This window comes from Cyanistes caeruleus, chromosome 5 (genome assembly GCF_971803275.1).
Source record: "Cyanistes caeruleus chromosome 5, bCyaCae1.hap1.1, whole genome shotgun sequence".
Classification (NCBI taxonomy): Eukaryota; Metazoa; Chordata; class Aves; order Passeriformes; family Paridae; genus Cyanistes; species Cyanistes caeruleus.
Genome location: NC_141705.1, coordinates 6,222,572 through 6,243,555, shown reverse-complemented (window position 1 = coordinate 6,243,555; position 20,984 = coordinate 6,222,572). Strand labels below are relative to the sequence as shown.

General features: G+C 39.7%; 1 protein-coding gene across 7 annotated transcripts in view; it reads right to left on the bottom strand.

The window, feature by feature from the left end:
• Nucleotides 1-2,275: 2,275 nt before the first annotated feature.
• Nucleotides 2,276-20,984, bottom strand: part of ST3GAL5 (ST3 beta-galactoside alpha-2,3-sialyltransferase 5) — a 45,894-nt gene continuing 27,185 nt past the window's right edge. For 4 of the 7 annotated variants that reach the window (XM_086891402.1, XM_086891401.1, XM_023925687.2 and 1 more), the window contains 6 exons: nucleotides 13,788-13,909; nucleotides 11,984-12,098; nucleotides 9,636-9,979; nucleotides 8,058-8,244; nucleotides 6,043-6,201; nucleotides 2,276-4,865 (listed from right to left, as the gene is read on the bottom strand). In XM_086891402.1, the coding sequence (XP_086747528.1) occupies nucleotides 4,602-4,865; nucleotides 6,043-6,201; nucleotides 8,058-8,244; nucleotides 9,636-9,979; nucleotides 11,984-12,098; nucleotides 13,788-13,831 (1,113 nt within the window). In that variant the 5' untranslated portion in view covers nucleotides 13,832-13,909 and the 3' untranslated portion in view covers nucleotides 2,276-4,601. The remainder of the gene's footprint in view (nucleotides 4,866-6,042; nucleotides 6,202-8,057; nucleotides 8,245-9,635; nucleotides 9,980-11,983; nucleotides 12,099-13,787; nucleotides 13,910-20,984) is intronic. The other 3 variants (XM_086891398.1, XM_023925684.2, XM_023925686.2) reach the window with 2 other exon arrangements.

Sequence of the window (20,984 nt, the reverse complement as noted above, 5' to 3'; positions counted from 1 at the left end):
TATGGCATATGCAGGAATTTGGAAGAAGTTGGTTTTGGCCTGAGCACAGGAGAGGGAGGCTGTGAAAACAAATGACCAGGCAGATGACCCCAAAGGGAGGTAAACTATGTATGCTCAGCCCTGCTCAACTCTCTAAGTGTAAGAAGCTTTAATTCTGCTTCACAGGACTGAAAACACAAGTGTTGACAGGCATCAGAATTTCAGTCAAGATTCAGTCACAGGTGTGTCTGGGTTTTTTTCTTAAACCACAAAGAGGTGATACACAAGTGCTTGGACAAGGAGAAAAGGGTAAATCTGCTGGAACAAGCACTCCCCCACTTGACAACCCAGTGCTGGCAATTCCTGGCTTTTCACATCCACATAAACCACAGGAGCAGTCACAGCAGAGTTGATTTAACTCCTGCCTCCTACCTTGAGCATGCTGTCATGTCCTTAAGAAAGTCAGCTACAGGTGATAGTTTAGACTGCAGCTTGTGAGGAACACATACTACCCACCCCACCCCCCCAAAAAAAAAAAAAAATCTTTTGTCACCCTTTTATTATATTCTTTTAAATTAAGAGTTTTGTTGCTTTGAGCACAGAGGTGGAATAAGCTGTACAGAAAGGAGCAAGGAACACAGGTAGAGCTGGAGCAGGATTCCCTCATGGCAATGTACAGGTCTAACACCAGGACAGAGCTATGAGCCACTGCAACTCCTTCCCAGGGAATGGTGGGGAGGATTATACATCTATAAAATGCAAGCAGTTTTGCAGAACCCCCCACAATTTTGGCTGGGGACATGCTGAAGTACAACACTCTATACCCATCTGTAATTCACAGCACATGTGGGACAAGGGTGGGTGCTTCAGCCTCTGCTCACAGGGTTTTTTTAGGAAAAACACAATGGTCACAGAGGTAGAGAAAGGAGGGAACTGTAACAAGAAAATCACCATTTGTGTAGCTCAAAAAGACAAGTAGAGACATAAAGCATTAGGGCCATTAGCCCCTTAGGGACTCCAGGTTGTTAATCTTCCAGCACCTCAGGAGATGTAGGACAAGCCTGATGCCAAATGGCTCAAAACTCTTTTGACCAGGCTGTACATACATTCCATAGAATCACTATCCTCAGTTGAAAGGGAACCAGAAGGATCATCCAGTCCAGCTCCTGGCCCTGCACAGCACCATCCCCCAGAGCATTGTCCAAATACTCCCTGAGCTCTGTCAGGCTGGGGCTGTGACCCCTGCCCTGGGGAGCCTGTTCAGTGCCCAGCCACCCTCTGGGGACAGAACCTTTTCCTAAGCTGGTAGAATCAAGCACTTGTACAAAACCTTGCTGCTGGCAGGCTGGAGGAAGGCAGGCACAGCAGTTGAGCTGGTCTCAACAGAGATGCTCTTCCTTCATCCGCCCTTGGCACAAGCAAGAGGATCAGACTCGTGCTACACAACTGCTTCCCCTGGTGCCCTCCCATTTCCTGCAGGAGTTCCTGCAGCAGCACAAGAGCTGGAGCTATCGACACACATCCATGCACTGGAGAGGCTGAACTCTCTTCAGCTCTTTATCAGCACCTCAACAGTCCCTAGGAGTTCAGTACCCAGTTTCAATACCAACCCATCACAGGCTGCAGTGACTCTTTTTGGCACTTTCCCATTCCACAGTCAGGCAGCTCTTCATGTCTCCTTATGCAACTTCCTGCACAGGAACCATGGAAAAATTAATACCAGAAGAGATAAGGCATGTCCCTGGCTGTGATAGCTCCTACAGAGAGTTACAAAGAAGAATTCAGTGCAGAACACAATGGCTTTATCACAGCTCCCAAACTCTTTGGTGACTTTTTAACCAAACACTATTAAGGCCTATTTACAAAGGATGATGCAGATTCTTTGCAAAGTATAAATCTGTGAAATAGCAACAGAACACACAGAGCTTTCTTCTTATCTCACTTCCAGCAAGGCTGAGGCACAGACCAGAAGCTGCAGTGTTTACACCATTGTAGGAGACACACCCATGATTTTAAGTCCAATGCTATAACCCAGTCCAAAATGTTCTCACATACAATCTTGGAAGCCCACAATTTGGTCAGTGTCAAGAGGGGTTTCTCTCTTCCAGGCACCAGACAGATAATTCCACTGATAGGCATTAAAAAGGCATAAATGAACAGAGAAGAAGTTGCCAGCTACCATCTGCCCTGGTTTTGGGTATGTGGAATTGCATCAGGACTTTCAACTGGATCAGCAAGACATGTAAAATCTTTAATAAAGGAGGGAGAAGAAATATAAAACTGAGCAACAAATACATCAGTAGAAAGTGGTTTCATCAGTTTATTGCTTTTTGCTGCCATTTCACAGAGTGTCGAGTCTGCAAAGACTACCACAGACAACAAGGTTTTGCCAGAAGCCATGATACAAGTAGGAAATCTACAATTTGCAAATTTGACAGTAAATACAACATCTCCAAAAAGCTATTGGCATTTACATTAATCAACTGATTATTTTGAAGTTGCTGAACAAAATTAAGTGGTGAGGGACCAGGTGATCAGAAACACAGACTTCTAGTGCATTCAAGACATCCTCCCAACACACACATTCTGAAATCTTCCAAAATTTCATAAATACTAAATGAAATTAAGGTATTCTGCTTCCAGTTTAAATACCAGGAGAGAATACTTACCACATTTTAATATATTAACTAAAGGACTATTTGAATAATTCTCTTCACACATGAAATATTTTTAAATAATATAATATACTTACAAAAAAAAAAACCAGACTAGAAATTTATTGCTAGTATAAAAATTAATATTTTTCATGGAGGAAGAGGCTATATTAATATTATTGCTATGAACACAGTGCCAGAAACAAGAATTCCTGATTTTTAAATTTGTTCAAGCTCCCACAACTGAATTTAATGGACACATGGGACTTCAGAAAGATGAAGTCCACAACTTTCTTCAATTATGTTTCATTAGCTGATGTCCTTTTATTGCCTCTTAGTATAACAGTGAGCATCAGTCTGTTGCTCCTGCTTTCTAACATTAGAATTCATTAGATCTTCTCTCCAGGGAATAAAAACCCAAAACACAACCACCCTAATCTTGCATTTTCCACAAGTATAAAATTTGGAACTACAATTTCATTCATATCCTTGTCCATAACAAAGAAAAGTGGGAACATTCACCATGTGAAGAGTCCATGACTATGAACAATGTTTCTAGGCCAACATTTGATTGATTTGCTGACAAGTTTTCACTCCCAAAGGAAGCTTTTTTCACATACTATAGATTAACACCACTCCTCAGTGCAAACAGTCATACCTGATACTCTACTAGTAACAAAAATATTATCATAAAAACCTTGCTTACAGATCTGCACAGCCCAGTGCTTTTGCAATGCACTGACTTCCACCACCAAGAATATACATCTATAGCTTTCTTTTCTCTTTTGGTTTATTACATTTGCTGTTATCAGCAGTTATCCACCTTTTTATTGGATTATGCTACTTTCTTAAAGTGATTTTCTTCTTAACTTATACACTCACCCAATTACTGACTTGGGGGAAAACCAACAACTCTACTTCTCCAACTGACTATTTAAGTCAATACTGGATTTCACAAGGGTTATCAGCATTGCAAACTATTAAGTCAACAATGTCCATAATTCATTATTTAAGGATCATAAAACTAACCAGTGGAGATTGTAACCTAGTCAATACATTTAAGTTTTGCTAAATGATTGATACAAACTAGTGTTTTATAGAAGCAGCAATTCTCAAGTCACTCAAAAAATAATTTTTAAAAAAGGGGCAGATTTTGTATTAATGCCACTTCTTTAATTGGGATAGCTGAATTCTGCTGCAAATAATCTAGTTGGAGACATTTAGGTGGGACTTCAGGAATGGAAATGGCAAATGACCTGCTTTGGGTTAAAGCCTCCTCCTGGATAAATCCTCTTCCAGAGTCCCCTGGGCCCAAATGTGCTTCACAATGCAGGATTCTAACCCAATACATCAATGGTTTCAATACCAACCATGAACATCAAAGTACTTACTACTCACTTGTTGCCACAATTCCTTTTCCTTCAACTCCACTCCTATGTTTGTCCTTCACCCCCCAAAAAAATGTTATTAGCAAAATAATATAAATATCTGAGGAGTAAATGCAATGCTCAAGTTCAAGACATGAAAGACTTGAGAAGTATATGCCTTTCTTTTCATGGCATGCATGAAAAGGAGTCAAGATACCAAGAACTGGACCAACAAAGACAGCAGATCCAGGGAAAATATCTCTTGTACACTGTTAGACAATTCAGGCCAGCTATGTGCGTTCCATATACATTTGAAAACAAAAAACCTGCTTTTATTCAGACAACTTAAAACATTAAATACTTTAAATGGATGTCTTTCAACTCCAAGTCATATTTACACAGCTATTCACAGAAATGTGCAAAGTAAAATCTGACAGAGAAATTAATTTAAAAGTCCGACAACTTGAACGCGACATTAAAAAAGGCAGCAGGGACTCCACATCCATTTCATGTACACTTTATAGAACTAAAGAGAGGGAAAGGGTTGATCCAGCTGAACCTCTGGAAATGTAACAAATCTGTCCATGCTGCAAGTCAGTCACTAGCTGTCTTTGCTGCAGAATTCACAGTGTATCCCTCCAGTGAGGTCTTTGACAACTTTTTCTTTGATCAGTTTTTGCAGGAATTTTGTTTCACTTGTCACATTGTGCATAAATTGTTCTTTCATGGCAGCCATGCAGAGGTTGTTGTAATAGTGCAAAGGTGTGCTGGGCTGATCCAGGTCATATCCAAATCCTGCTATGCTCACTTCATCACATAAATGTGTGGCCAGAACAACTGCTATGACCCCAATTGTAGGTACATTCTAAAAAAGGAAGAACAGTGTAACTTGCTCAGTTCAAACATATTGTCCTTTATCGTGTTTATAAACACTTTACACCATTTAATGACTTTGTCTATTCCCTCTCCTCTTTTAAAACTGAAATCAATTAACACTACAACTAAAAATCAATTCAATAAGTGAGTAAAACTAACTCCAGGGCAAAACAGTGATGCAATTTAAGTATTTGGCTTTTAGCTGTCAACACAATTTTTTTTTTTTCCTGTGAAGGGAAGATGCCCTATGACTGTGTAGTTAAACTGCAAGTGAACCTTCACTTCAAATATTCAAACAGCTCCTCACAGAGTTAAACTTGACACTTCTTGATGTAAACTTATTTAATTCTTAAGCAACAACAGGCTCTCAGTGTTCTTTACAATATGACCTTTTTTCAGTGGAAAACCCACGAAGAAGGCAAATTTACTACAGTACCATTTAGATACTCAACCTGGTATATTATATAATTCTGATAAATAAATGTGAGAAGACCCTTCAGATATTTGTGCCATAATCTCAAGTGCTTTCACACAAAATGTAAAAACGATGGTGGCTCATATTTTTTGTAGTACAAGACAACTAGTGACATCCAATTTCTCAAATATGCAATTAAAGAAACAAAACTGCAGTGTATGATTAAACCAGGCAATTCATCACTCTGTACCACTGCTGGAGCAAAGGACATGGAAGGAGGAAATGCCCATCAGCTGCTACTGAGCATTCTCTGGCATACAAAGCAATTCCAGCAGCTGGAAGGCTGCTTTACACTGGCCTGGTTTCCAGGCTCTCTGCTTTCTCTGCAGCTGGAGACATCTGGCTACAGCCAATGGCTGGTTTAACTTAATAGGGCCACTTTTAACAGTCTTAACATACATCAAATGCAAGTTTTTAAACACTGGAATGAGTTTATATCTCACTGCTTCTGAATGCCATTTCATGTCAGCGTGCAGCAAAATATGAGGCAAAATAGCTTATCTAAAAAAGTGAGCTGAAATCTTACTTTGATTTTGCATGAGTAAATACAAAAGTCTTTTGAGAGCACAGTAATTTCCCTATTACCTGAGAAACTGCACAGAAAAAGTGAAAAGCCCAAAACATTTTTCAGTTTCTTAATTTATTTACCTTGTTATTTACTGTCTCCTTTTGGTGAAAGGAAACTTCTTACCTTATCCCAACCCCAGAATTTTGATCGAGGCTCAGGGAACTGTAAAATGTCAAAAGCTGTCTCTTTGATAATGACTGGATTCAGAATCCGAAATTGCTTTGATGTGAAAGGAATTTTCTCAGCAACCTCCTTCCAAAAAAAGAGTCGCACCCATAGAGGCTAAGAGAAATAAAAGATATAGTTCAGACTGAAACTCTGAGACAAATACACAAGTTACAGAAATCACCACGGACCCTGAAAAATTTAGGAAACAGTTTACAGCTAAGGTGGTTTGGAAATATCAGTGTATAGACCAAATGACTGACCCAAAAGAGGAAAAAACCTTCAAAGTACCTGGAATTGCAGAGAGGACAGCAGAAGGAATAGTTGCTTATTCTGAATATTTGACTGCACTTTGTGTTTATCAGTCAACATATTCATCAGCACCTATGGACTCTTTGGGCCACTCCAGCACAGCTGAGCAGGCAACAATATTTAAAGAAATGAGGAAGGGAACCACAGTTTCCCACAAACATTAACCAGGCATTCTGAAGCAAGCACTGGATTTAAAACAATTGTGTTCAAGTTCTGAAGTGAAAAGCTGCTGTTTGACAGCATCCACCCAGTGATAAATGCAACTCTTCAGAAAAGGATTTACACAGGACTCAGAAACCCAGATTCTGATCTCATGCCACTGCTGTCAGATGCCTGCTAATGGAAGAAAAAAATACTACATCACACTAATTCTACAAGTCTTCCATGAAATCAGCAACAGTAAGCCGATGATAAAACTGATACAGCTCCAACATAGACATGTATTTATTTAAACAGGCTTTAAGGAACAACAGCTTAACTGATCAAACACAGGTTGCAGTGCTCCCGTTTTCCTAACCATGCTCTGGATCAGTTTACTTCAGTACCAGTGCCTGAGAGAGCTGAGCCAACTGACAGCTGAGTATTTGAAGTAAGTAGGGTTTCAGCTCACAGAATCACAGAGCCACTGAAGTTAGGGAGATCACATGGTTCAGCTCCTCTGGCTCAAGCAGACACCTCGAGTCAGATGTTCAAGACCATGTCTAGATGACTGTTAGAAAGATGTTGATGGATATTCAACTTGACAAGCTCCCTCTTGTCCCATCACTGGGCACCACCAAAGAGAACCTGGCTCCATCCTCTTTGTAATCTCCCCTCAGGTATTTATATACATTAATAAGATCCCCCAAAAGTCTTCTCTCCTCTAGGCTAAACACTCCCAGCTCTGTCAGTCTTCCCTCATGGTAGAGATGCTCCAGTCCCTTATGCATCTTCCTGGCTCTTCTGTGCAGTAGTAGACAGTCCTGATCAAGATTTAACAGACCTTCTCATGTTGTAAAGATCACAATTAAGAAGGGAATTTGGAGTACCTAAACTAGCATAGATCAAACTGTTAAAAGACTTGACAGGCCTTCTAAATATCTCTCAGTAATTTTTACTTTCTGAAATTATCTGCCTGCAGATTTAAAGAGGTGGAAGCCACCAATTCACAACAATTTGGAAACATCAAACCCTTCCACCAGTTCCTCAGGAATCTCAGCACTTCTTTAAATGTTTAGTGAAATATAAACAACCTCATAATTTAGGAGTATCAGACAAATGTTCAATTATATGTTAACTCTGTGCATGCCCATTGTAGCAGTACAGACTTCAGCTGCTAAAAAAATGGACTGGCATTCAAAAATCTCATTTCTATTTTGGGCTCTGCAGTCACTTAAACCAAATGTGAAATGAATTCCACTTCAGTAAACATTCAGTATATCACGTAGCCTGGTGCAAACCACCAATATCGCCCCAAAAAAGAAGTACTACTGTCAGCATGGGGCTTCAACACAAATGCTGGTCCAACTGTAACTAGGAGACAGAGCTAAAAAAACCCCACAAGGTTATATAAAATATCCTCAGCACAATAAACCAGGAAGTAACAGATCAATCAGCTTCTTCAAGTATTGGAAAACAAAACAAACAAAAATACGGGTATGTGAGACTGTCACTTTACATACCAAGGTTTCATTTTTTACTATGGCTTGAAGCCAGTTGAAATCAACTCTTTTAAACAGAACAGCCACAAACAAGCTTGCAGGAGGATACTCATGTTCAGAAAAGGGGGCTCCTTCAGGGTAAGTCATCCGTATTGTTGTTTTGTTACCAACATGATCCGTGTAACCTTGAACTGGCGCATCATTTAACCTGGGGAAAAGAAACCCACAATGGAGAGATTAAATAAACAGGTTACAATCTCATTAAAATATCAGACACTAAGCAAAAACTTGTTCTTTGGCCCACAGATTTTTAACTGAGCATACTATGGTGTTTTCTTACAACCCCCATGTTCTTGCCTCACTCACTCTTCCAGCCCTTCTCTTTGGGAGGAAGCCAATTCTATTTCTATATTAAATGGCACAAATGCAGAACTTTGGAAAGAAAAGCTTGAAGAGTAAAGTGACTTAAGACAGCATTGCAGAATTTCATATATTTTGCTTTGTGTCAACTCAGAGAGGCTTAAAAGTAGAACAGGAAGAAAACACACAGAAAGTTGCCTGTGTTATCCTTTTCATATTTATATATTTTTATATATACACACACCCTCATGAGTATTCCACACAAAAAGTCATACAAATTATCCCTCCAATGCAATGTAACGCATCCTGTGGGTTTATATCATCCCCTGTTCAGCAAAAAAACAGATGCTGGCATACTGATGACAAAAATGGAATCACCTCCCTCCATGAGCTCTGCAGAAGAGCTCAAGTCCTGCAAATTTCTCCACATCAACAGAAAAATCACCTTAATCTTAGCAGCCCTAAATTCAGAGGACAGCTAATACAAGTTCTCTGCCCCTCCACATGCTAACAGGTTTGTTTACCTTTTAATAAGGGCTATTGACTCAAATATTCCCTTAATAAGAGGAACAAGCCTTAATTTACAAAACAAGTTGAGAAAATGCTTGTATTATGTTATTTGTGACTTTACATGATTCAAAACAAGGTTTAAATTATACTTTTCAGAAGGCATAAATACAGAGCATGTTATTCAGATGTCAGAAATCAAAGCAATCATAGAAGCAGTCACTGACCTCATAAAGATAAGGGAATATAAGTGTGTCATAAAGTGTGTAAGCAATCTGTGTACTGAAACACCAATTTAAATTTTATTGTGTTTGAAATAGCTGTTATAAAAAAATCTTTCTAATAAGCATTCAAAATAGCCATGGGGAAAAAAGCCAAGGTGAGTCCTTACATCCTGATGTTTAAGATTTGAAAGCTTTAAAATGTGAAAGGATAAACCCAGTACTGTCTACCTGTCTATGATGTCACTAGCTTCTATCTAGTTTCTGCCCATGTGAGTTTTGTACCTGAAGTCCACAAATAATTACACTGAATTCCTTTCTTTTAAGGACAACAATTTATTTTGCACCTAAGACTTTAAATTCCACCAAGTCACAAGTAAATTTCTCAGAAGTACTTTCAGAAAGTCTTGTACGTTGCATTGATGTTGAGAGATATTTTCCCCTTTAAAAACTATGCTGGTTCATAAAATAATGATGAAGTAGTTGGAGTCCTTAAATGGAAAATACATACCTTATAACAATATCAAACTGATTCAATAAGTGACCTAGCTCTAATCCATGAAGAATCCCACCACTGCCAACAACAACACAACGCTTACAGTGCTTTGACTTCAAATCTTCTGGTAAATCATGCTCAGGTAAGAGTTCAAGGAGATCTTTAAGTGTATCAAAGAACTTGTGAAATCCAAAAGGAGGTTCATATTTAAATAAAGCTTCATCTTCATTTATATTTTTCCTCACAAAGGGAGATATGTCCATGCTGTATTTCTCTGCAAACAACTTTCCCATCTCTTTCTTCGCGTAAGAAGGTCGGCACTGCTCCTGCAGTACGGCGCTGGCAAATTGCTGTGCCCTCTGAAACAAAACACATGAGATTTCAGCCAGGAAATGCAGGAATGCACAAAGCCCTCGGAATGTGGCCCACCAGCTGACCACCAGCAGTTTAGCAAACACAGGGGTAATAAAGAAAGAATAAGTAAAGAAATTTTAAAGCATTTACTCAAATGTAGATATGAGCCAGTGCACGGTGAAAACCTGCAGAGGAATTCCACTCCACTCAGTCCCTTAAATCTAGGTATGAGGCTTTCTAAAGAATATATTAGGCTAGTAGAAGCACTAAGTGAAAATGAGCTGTTTGTAGTACCATTTGCAACACCAAATAAAAAAATCCAGACATATTTCTATCTGTCCAATTTAGCAGCAAGTGGAATTTCACTCTGCTCAGCTGCATGAGCTGAGTTCTGCCCATGGTAGGATTCCACCAGCGATTTATCCATTGGGTAAAAGTTCTGTGCAACAGCAGCTGGACTTGCTTATTCACCAGAATGAAGCAATGCTTCTTCCATAAATATTGCTAAAGTGCTAATGACTAAAACATGACTTTAAAAGGAATGCCAGGAGGGGGTGTTTCAGGCCTTCTTTTAAAGACTGATCTCCAAAATAAGAGACTACTGTTCCATATTGCATAAAAATATTAAAGTGACAGACAAAACTACACACTGATCACCTCATAATAGAAACAAAGCACTATTAGTGTACATTTTTAGAAATCTGTAGTGGCAAGCTGGTATCTGATGTAAAAAGAGGAACAGCAAAGGTATTGCTTTTATCAGCTAAAATAAAATCCTGTTTGCATCATATCTTTCCCAATCAACTCTGCTGGGTTTTCCTCCACTGTAATTAAAAAAAACCCATGAGCAAACAGGGGTCAGAGATACAAGATTCAAATCTACTGTTAATAATAGTGTGTATCTAAGGGAACAGGGAGGGAAGTTCTGCTGCTGGTTTTTTGGTTTGTTTTTTTTAACCAAGACTGACTTACAGAACTTCCTCTACCACTATTATGAAGGTTTCTGCATAAACACCACACTGGGCAAAGCGTGACTGAGCAACTTCTTTGGAGAAGCAATAAACTTTTTGAGATAGCAATAAACACAGTCCATGAAGTCTTCAGGTTTGCTTGGTTTAACGTGCTTGTTCTTCAGAATCAAGAATATTATTGAAAAAATAAGTAAGCCAAATGAGAAAAAAAGGGAGGCAAAGATGCTCAGAAGGGAAAAGATATGCACTGAAGATGATGGCAAGTGGGGGAGGATGCACATGCAGTAATGCTAAGATGAGATGGTCTTAAGCCAGGGTCTCTGCTGGCTTCCTCTAAAAGGGAAGTTCCCTTTTAGCACTGAGACATCCAAAGACAGAAATGTAACAGCCCTAAGCCAGGTAAGTTCTGCTATAAAGTGCAAATAGTTAGAGTAGCAAAGGCTTCGGTGGCATCTGTTACACCTCTTTAAAAGCTGCTTGCAAATCTGTAGCTAAAGTAAGTAGCTGCTACCTTGAATGAATAAATAAAAAAAATTATTATTAAGGAGGAGCTGCACCCTCCTGGACATTTGCCATGCGATTCCAAAAACATCTGAGCAATTACAAAGCAAAGCAGACTGGGAAATTGGCTTAGGTTAAAAAAAATAAAAATAAAAAAAACAACAAAACAACCCTTTGGTTTAATATGTTAGGTTTGGGTTGTTTTAGGTTTTTTGTTACTTTTCATTTGCATCAATCTTCTGATCACCAGTATCATCTGCACTGACAAAATGGGATGATGGCATGTCCATTTCAAAGCTTAAAGTCAGTTATCTAATTTTAACCCTAAAAACTCAGCTTCTCTACGTGCTTCTGTCATCACTTTACAAGAACAAAAACCAGAATGTCTATGGCATGAAAACAAGTAAAATATACTTCTGCTCAACAGATAATTTCAGCATTCTAACTCTTTGTTGCAGCGCCCTATAACTCTTGCATTGTCAACTAATAATATTTTTCTTTAAGCCAAGTGGGAAAAAAAAGCCAAAAAATACCAACCCTTACACGATCGAGGTCCACATACGGCATTTTTGTTCTGTCACATTCCTCAGGGCCAAAATGTAATTTGAGGATATAAAGGAAGCACCCTCCAACCACAAACAGTGCAAGAATTCTGAAAACAAATAGGACAGTGAGGGATAAGAGAGAAAAACAAAAACATCTTTTTGTGATATTCAGTCAACTATTAAATCAATATTTAAGCCAGTTGAACTTCATGTGAATACTTGCATTTGAATCAAACCAAAAAAAGAAACAACAACTATTGCTTTGTTCATTTCAAGTCTTGTATAACTCTTCAAAGTTATCTGCAGGAAAGTATGAACACATACAGATGCCTGGATAAGGAAAATGCCCGCATCATATGCTTTAAATGCATCTCTGATGAGTCAAACAGTTCTCCACACATAATGAAACCAAGAGCGACTTTTTTTTCTTCTTTAAACATCATATCTTGGAAAACATTTTCATGCAAGCTGAAAAAAAGGCTGGAACTTCAAATTGCATGATTTTGGGTCATGGAAACAAAACTTTCAACTCACTGGCAGGCCAGACTGCAGAACTTAGATGCTCAGGCTGAAAAGCCTTAGTTACTTACACCCCCAAAAAAAGCAGCAGAGAAAGTCCAACCAACTTTAAAATCCAAGAACATAGACTATTCATAGTTTTGAGTTACTAATCTCTCATTTCTAAGGAAAACCACTGCTGATACCCAAAATGTCACTTAGCTCATTTCATGTTTAAACCCATCTGTAGAACACTTACATCATTATTTGGTTAAAGTTGTGGTTGCTGCTCAAGTACTTAGTTTGAGCTTTCTTATTGATTCTCATTTCCAATTGTTTCCTAAGGACTGGACATTTGTTTAAATGTCTTTAAAAAATGTACAAGTTATTAAGTGCTCAATGCTTCCTGAAACTCTTTCAGATGAAGTTAATACAGATTTCCAATATTTTTTTTTTAAAAAAAAGCTTGTGCTATATGAACAAAACATGCAATCCCAGCACTCAGTGTGCAGGACAGACTGCAAACAAGGTGACCCCTGGAAACACAGGACTGCTCTCACATCTCACTTAACTAAATTAGATTTTCCACTGGAAGGTGATCTAAGAGTTTCATTAACACGTTAGGCTGCAACCCCTGGAGATCAGCCAACAAGCAGAAAATTCACAGCTGACAAATGAGGCTGGTTTTCCTCCAGAAATTTATCAAGTATCCCCAGATTGAGCTAGGGTTGCACTATCCAGGTTATATCCACCTGTGTATGTAACAGTTTGTCTTTGGGTTTTTTAGCTTTAAGGCCTAAAAATTAATGTGGCATCATAGTAGTGAACATTTTAGGTATAAAATATGGTCCTGGATCTAGGTGTCCACACGTCTTTTAATTCTAATTTGATGTCAAGCTATCAACAATGGAGTATGGAGTAAGGTTTTTGATGTAGCATTCCAGAAATCTTCACAACAAAATAACTATATAAAAAACACCTCCCCAGGATACCCATTCAACATCCACTGGCCATTCCCTCAGTTATCAGTCTCAGCATTGTTATTTATCTGCATACAAAAAAGATTGGAAATACTTGTGAGTGAAGTACTAGACTCTCACTTTGGCTGGGGAAAACAGGTACTACAAGTTAGCCTGGGCTCCACAAAGTGTTTTCAGTGTCCCACAGAAAGCTGTGTGCTTAACCCTCCATTCACAGCCTGTGGTAATCCCATGCCTTGATTTCTGCATCCATTTTGTAATTGCCCAGGCTGGGGGTAGAACAACTGTCCTCTGTGTAGCTGTGACAATGACACTTACTTGCGAGTACCTTTTAAAAACCAGCTTGGTCTTCTCATCTTCATGTGCAGCCACCTTACACCATTGCACAGGAGGTGAAGGATCACTTTTCAGCTTGATAGAGTTATTGTCAGTCAGTGTTGCTGTAAAAAAAAAAAAAAAAAGAAAAAGTTATCATTACTTTTGCTGAATTGAAGGAAAGTTTACAGGACATCCATGGAGCAACAACTTTGTTTCCCAGAGAAGACTGCAATTCTTAGCTAGGGTGCCAGGAATACTGAATTGCTCCCGAGTTCCTTGTGATCAAGAACTCACTCATTTCAGCTGCATCACCAAAACATGATTCTAAAAATGTTGCCAGGACTTTGCATTCCTTTTAAGCCAGAAGTCTAATAATTGCCAATTACATCAGTTACTCTCAAACACTTGTTTGATCTGATCAAACAATCTAAACAATACACTCAGGGTATTCAGGATCTCTGAATCAAAATCAAATCTCTGTGCTATGCTTCCCACTAGGCTTCAAGGATGCTTTCAGCATGCAGAACCCATACAAGCCATCCTCAAAACAGGAGCCCACGTTTCAAATAATCTCCCCAGTTTCCCCAAGGCCAAGCAAACATATCTCACCATCACTGGTCTGAATCTACCAGAAACCTCTTCAGCATCCCCAACAACATGGTTAGCAACTTCAACAGCAGGCACCAGAGAGGGTGTGGAGGGAACTTCTTCCTGGCACACTGCAGGACCAGGAGGCTGCCAGCACCAGGGAAGCACAGCAGCAGCTCCCTGCACAGAACATGGGGGAACCCAGCAGGGCAGCACAGTGTTCCCTCACAGATGGGCAGGGCACCGACCATTAGCTGACAAGACACAATCTCGCTGCTCCCACAATTTCTATCAGCATGCTCCAATAATGATTTTGGGAAGAAAAATGCAGTCTGGCACATCATCTTCTCCCAGGCTGCTGCCAGTAACCAAAGACATGAGAATGGAATCCCCATGAAGAGCCCACCCAAACGAGCCTGCTGGTTTTCCCAGGGTGAAGGAACACAGGCCAGGGTTTTTCCTCTCCTATCCACCCAGAGCAACACTCCCTTTAATCAGCCAGCCATGGAAAGGTGCAGCCTGCTGCTCCACAGGGGAGGATTTCAGCCCTGCTCCTTCCTTTCATCTCAGCACTTGACCCTGTCTGCTCTCCACTGCAAAGGTGTTCACCTCTTCTGCTCTCCTGCCAAGAGTACTGTCACAAGAATTTCTAAGAAGAGCAAGACTAAGGGAAGGTTTTTCTCTAGGAATGATCTTCCTCATTCTCTTTTCCACCTCTTTTTATTGTTTATGGTGATATGACCCATTTGAACCAGCCTGTATTACCACTTGAAAACACTGGACAAACAACTGATGTTCTTAAACACCAGGATGAAAGAGCTGAGGAGAGAGAAGTACCCCCTCCAGATACCAAATCCAGGCCACTGAAATTTCAAGGGTATCTAATTCAGAAGATGACCCAGTCTCTTGGCATAATCATAATTTCTCAGTAACAAATTTGATAATCCCAGTAGAAGGTCAAACGCCAAAAAACACTGTGAGGGTGGGACAAGGAGAGATAAAGATCAACAATAGCATCTGAAACCCTTTGAAGAGCAGGCAGCAGTCAAGTCATGCTTTCAGGGTCACATGCAAATGATCACAACCCACAAAACAGAGCAAGGCAGGAAAACCCTAATGGTTTTTACCAGCAGGAACCTTGACCACGTACCTCAAACACAAGTAACTTGGTTGTTATGGCATCACTAAGAACCTCAAATTCCCCACTTGACTGTATTTACTAATTGCACAGACTGTGAGCTGTCACATCCATTTGCAGGCCTTTGTTTCAGCCCATTGGGGTCTGAAAGCACTGTAAAATTTTAAGTCAGTACCATCATGGTTGTCTTGAAACTGGGTAAACTGAAATTTAAGGGGTGACATTCCCCCAATCCCCCAGAATTCTACCAGTTAAGCTGGAAATCAAATCCAGCTCTTAATCTACCACACAACCTGTCAAGACACAGGACAAGCCAGGTTACAAACAAACAGGTTACAGGGAAGCTATGAAGCCTTAATAGCTCCTCGTTTTCTCAGAGCAACACCTCATCTTTACTGGCTGCATCTATACTGCTGAATAAAACAAGCACGGGGTGCAAAACTGGGGTGTTGACATCACCACCTGTCATCCACATCAGTTTGCTCTCAGCTAGAATTGGCAGTAAATCATTCAAGTTCAGATGGGTAAAGATGTCCAAAAAAATTGTTACAAGGACCATATCCCAGGTTCAGTTATGGATCACCAACTTGAACTGCTCTACCTTGAGATATTCAGTGCCAGCCCAGCAGGACTGGTACCATCACCTTTTACAACACACATCCTTCCTGCCACACTACACAGAGAAGCCAACTCAGCAGCTCTCATCCAGTACCTTGACACTAACACAGCTCAGAGGTGATGGGTATCCATAGAGATCAGGGTGCACAGGGAGCAGCTCCAGTTCATGAAGCAAGAGCACACAATAGGAACTGCCATCAGAGGATGCTGCAGAGGGTGAACACAGCTTGCAGACCATGTGGAAGCTCCAGGACAGCTCCCCACAGAACAGAGAGGACATTCCATCAGATCACCTCAGAGGAGACTGTCTCACACCAGCACAAACAAGAGGCACTCAGCACTGTTTGGGAAAGGGATGGGATCACTCAGCAGCACTGATAGCTCATGGCAGGGATGCGACCACTGAAAGCTGCTACAGCACAGAACAAGCCAGCAATTACATCTGTCAGCCCCCACAGATCTCCACAAATACAGCTGCAGAGAAGCATAAAATGGGACTTTTTTTAAAATGAAAAAGCAGGAAACAAGCTTCACCTATTTTCACTAGAGAACAATGCAGGTATTAATTCTCGAGTAAACATTAAGAGATAACTCAATCACAGTCCATAGGAACCTAGGTCAGAATGCATTTTGCACAAAAGAATCAGTCAAACTTGATACCAGGCTGCAAGAGATCTGAATGACAGTGAGGAACTGAAGAGGTGGATGGTGATGAAGACAGAAAGGAATCAAACAGGAATGCAAGACTGCAATAAGCTATTATAATAGTGCTATTAGTGCTGATAGTGCTATTAGGAAGTGATCCTTGCCTCTGAGCAAAATAAACTCCAGTTGTTCCCTGCTTCATTCATCCTGGATGTGCAAAAAGAAACAGTGAAATAGAGAATTTAATTAATCACCTCAACACATCCTTTCCAAGTCCAACTCATAGTATGCACAATGTTATTTTTTTGTTACATAAACAAGTGGCAATGTCAGTTTTCATTTGCTTTGCAACAGTTCAGTTTGACTTTTGTCAGCTACAATCATGACAGATAAATTCTTTCTCAAATAAGTCAATACATATAGACCAACACATAAGTCAGAAAGCATGTGTCCAGCACAGCTTTTGTTTTTTAATTACTCAGGGTAATTTTGTTTTTTAATTACTGCACTCTTACTCAAGTCAATGAGCCCTTCCTCTGGCTGGAATGGTGTAAGAGTGCTCAAAAGAGCAAGGTGGCAGTAACAAGCACCTTAGAGTGCAGCTTACCCACAGCCTTCCTGAATTAAAAAATAAAAAAATTTTAAAAAATCTCCAAATTTGCAGAGAGAACCAGAGCAGTCAAGATCCCAGAGGATCAAAGGTGCTGTTGCATACAAACACCATTACATTCTTTCAGGAAGGGGCCCTGTTATAGTTGTTTTGAGAGCCACAAATGCAAATGTCTCAATTTGTGTACAAAACACAGCTCAGCAGTACTGAGGTATTGCAACCACACTTTGCATTGACCTTTCTATACCTACTCATTGTGGTGTAATCCCCAAGGACTCAGGGGATTTAAATTTGTTTCATCTGCTGAATTTAAGTGATCTGTGCAAAGCTGCTGCTAAGGCTAAATTGTCCATTAATACAATACACTCCAAAGCTTTTTGTGGTGTTATTCTTTCCACCATGATTTACTTTTGTCTCATTGTTATTTTTAAGTAGACAACATTTCCACACTTGGAGTATTTCAGAAGCAATTAATTTAAACCTTCAGGAAGTGTTTTCATGTGGGAATGCTAAAAGCTAAAAAGCAGCATGTATCAAGTTGTACCTAACCACTGCCACACCCTGGAAAGTGCATTTGGTGATGTTCAGCACCTGGATTTACCCAAAGACAAAGCCAAGGTCTCTCAGCAGGCACGGGGACAGGAGCAGACAGCCTGCACACGAGTGCAGCATGATGCACACACCTGCATCCTCACCAGGCTCCCATCAAGCTCCCAAAACTACAACCCCACACAGGCAATGCTTCCACTTAAAATTTCCCCTTTCACAGTACCACCAGAAGCAGTGGAAACACCCAGCTTTACAAGGCAGTCAGTAGAAAGGTCTCGCCGCACAAAGCAGCCTTTGAAGTTCATGTAACAAGAGCAAGAAGCTCGAAAGGGCAAAGCAATTCAAGAAAACGAAACCCAAAGTCACACTTATGTAAAGGATGTAAGAATCATGAATGGTGGGGCCCCAGAAGGCATTGAAACAGAAGCTAAAACTAATTAAAAAATACACAAAACCCACCGGCTCACTTCATTCCTCCTCCCCTAAATCAGATACAAAATTACTTGAACATAATTCCAAAATCAGTAAAGGATAACACAAAAGCTACTTGGTTTCGAGCAACATTTGTTTCAAAAGAGAAAGACGAGGTTGGAAAGCTGAGGTGTTTTCACACAAGAAACTTGAGCAAGGCACACTATATTGGAGATGTGGTCATCATTCAGTAATGAATATTGCATGAATTTTCTGTTCTGTGGTTTTTAAACAAAACAAAACAAAAAAAATCCCAGATATGCTGCAAAACTTTATGCAAGAAGTTAGAAGAGAATAATTAAGAAAACTTAAACCAACTTACACATTGATTTTGGAAACATTTGAAGAAAGCAGATGGCAAAAAACAGACAACTACAACATTAATGTCTGTGACTATTTCCAAGAATTGGGCCCATGAAAAGATTACACATTTTGATCTAACTTCATTATTGACCAAATAGACAAGTTATTAATTTTCATTAAGGTTTTCAAAATTGATATAATATTTTAAGAGAATACTATTGATTTATGTCAAAACATGAAAAGCAGTTTGGTGACATTTACAGTTAGGATTGATTTTGTTTGCTTCTGCAGGACTGAAATCCACAGCAATCAAAACGTTAGGGCTGAGACATTAAAAAAGGGAATGAAAGGAATGACTAATTAGGTGGTAGCTTTTCTGGTTTAGGCTTCAAAGCCAGTCACTAAGCAGAGCCTCTCAGGATACCAAAGAATATGAAAAATTTAAAATTATTCATCTTCTGTTCTACTTTAAGGCCATCATTACAAAACTGGTTCAAAAATCAGTATAAAATTCTCCCAATTCCTTCCTACATCCATCCCACAGATCCATTCGATTCTCTTTAATGGGCAAACCAGTCTTGATTCAGGGAATTTTTAAGTAATAGGATTTTTGTCAATGAATACAACTATTAATCAGTAAATCTAATATTGGAAAGAACAAAATAACAGACGAGTAAACACTGTACCAGCTTACCTATTGTGGCACAGGAAGCCCAAAAATCTGCTCAGGGACTCTCCCTCCCAAGTCTCCTTATCAAAGCATGATACCTCCAGATCCTTCCCATGCTTTCAAACATTATCTCCTCATTGGAAACAAACCATAAAAAAGAAATTTTGCAAATAACCTCTCTCTGTTTCTATAAAACATGGTAGACAAATCTTCTTAAACCAACAGTGGATCAAGCCTCACCCAATAACAATTAAGGGGAAAACAATAATGCAAAGGAAAAAAATGCTGAAGCTAAGGAGAGTTAGTTGTGCACCCCATTACACACAAAGTAATCCACAGCTGTTAAGTGTTGCACAGCCAAGCTGCTGCCTCACAACTGCAATCCCAGGTATTTTTATCTATCCAAATCACAGAGTATTACTTAATACAAAAACAATTTTGAAACATTCACTTGTGACATGAAGAACTTGTTACAAAACAACCAATCTGGAAAATATACAAACATCCTCTAGCAAGAGGCACTCCAGAAATTGCAGTGTAGTAAAGGACTGCCTGGCTTTCATGGAATCACAGGATCATCCAGTTCCAACCCCCTGCCATGGGCAGGGACACCTTCCACTATCTCAGTTTGGTCCAAGCCCCATCCAACCTGACCTTGAGAACTTCCAGGGATGGGGAAGGCACAGCTTCTCTGGGCAACCTGCACCAGGGCCTCTCCACCCTCACAGCACTAATATTTCTTCCTAATATCCAGTCTAAACCCACCCTTTGTCAGTTTGAAGTCATTCCACCTGTCCTGTCACTCTGTGCCCTTGTCAAAAGACCATGTCATGTCCAGCCTCTCATCCACCAGCACCCCAAAGTCCTTCTCCTCAGGGCTAATCTCAATTCATTCTCTGTTCAGCCTGGATTTGTGCTTGGGATTGCCATGACACAGGTGCAGGACCTTGATGGACTTCATGAGGTTAATTTACCAGTGACTTCTGCAGAAGTTAATCCAAATTTTTCAGCTGAATTTCAAAGACAGGTTTAACAGATCAGGAAAGCTAACAACCTACCTTGATGTTGAAACTGGATTTAAAATCTATTCAAAGAAAGTAAAAAGCCTTCCATCTGAATGGTCCCATTTGCCCATACTGACAAAATACTCGGGACAGGCAAAGAAAGAAGAACAGACAAGTTATCCCAAAGGAACTGTGTCTGATTGGAAAATCTCCTTCTATGACACAATGAACACTGAAATACCTTCATAAAGGACTTAATGAAAATCCTTTAAAACCATAAGCATGAGGAAAAATTCCAGTGATGTTAATGAGCTGAGGGAGACTTACTAGAAACATGCTAAAGCATGAGAGACTTTTTTGTTATGATTGGTAGCAATATATTCAGTCTGGATGTTGTCTTGGTTTGAAGAAAGACAGGTGTCTGCTAAGGAAGGCAGAAACCTCTCTTGAAATAAAAATGTAAACCACCACCACCCCCCTTCAAAAATTATAATCTTGAAATCAAAGTGCTCTCAGGCAAAGATAAGGGAATAGGAATAACAGTTCTTTACTAAGGAAATTAAAATTAAAATGCAGTAGTACAAGAAAAGAAAACCAACAG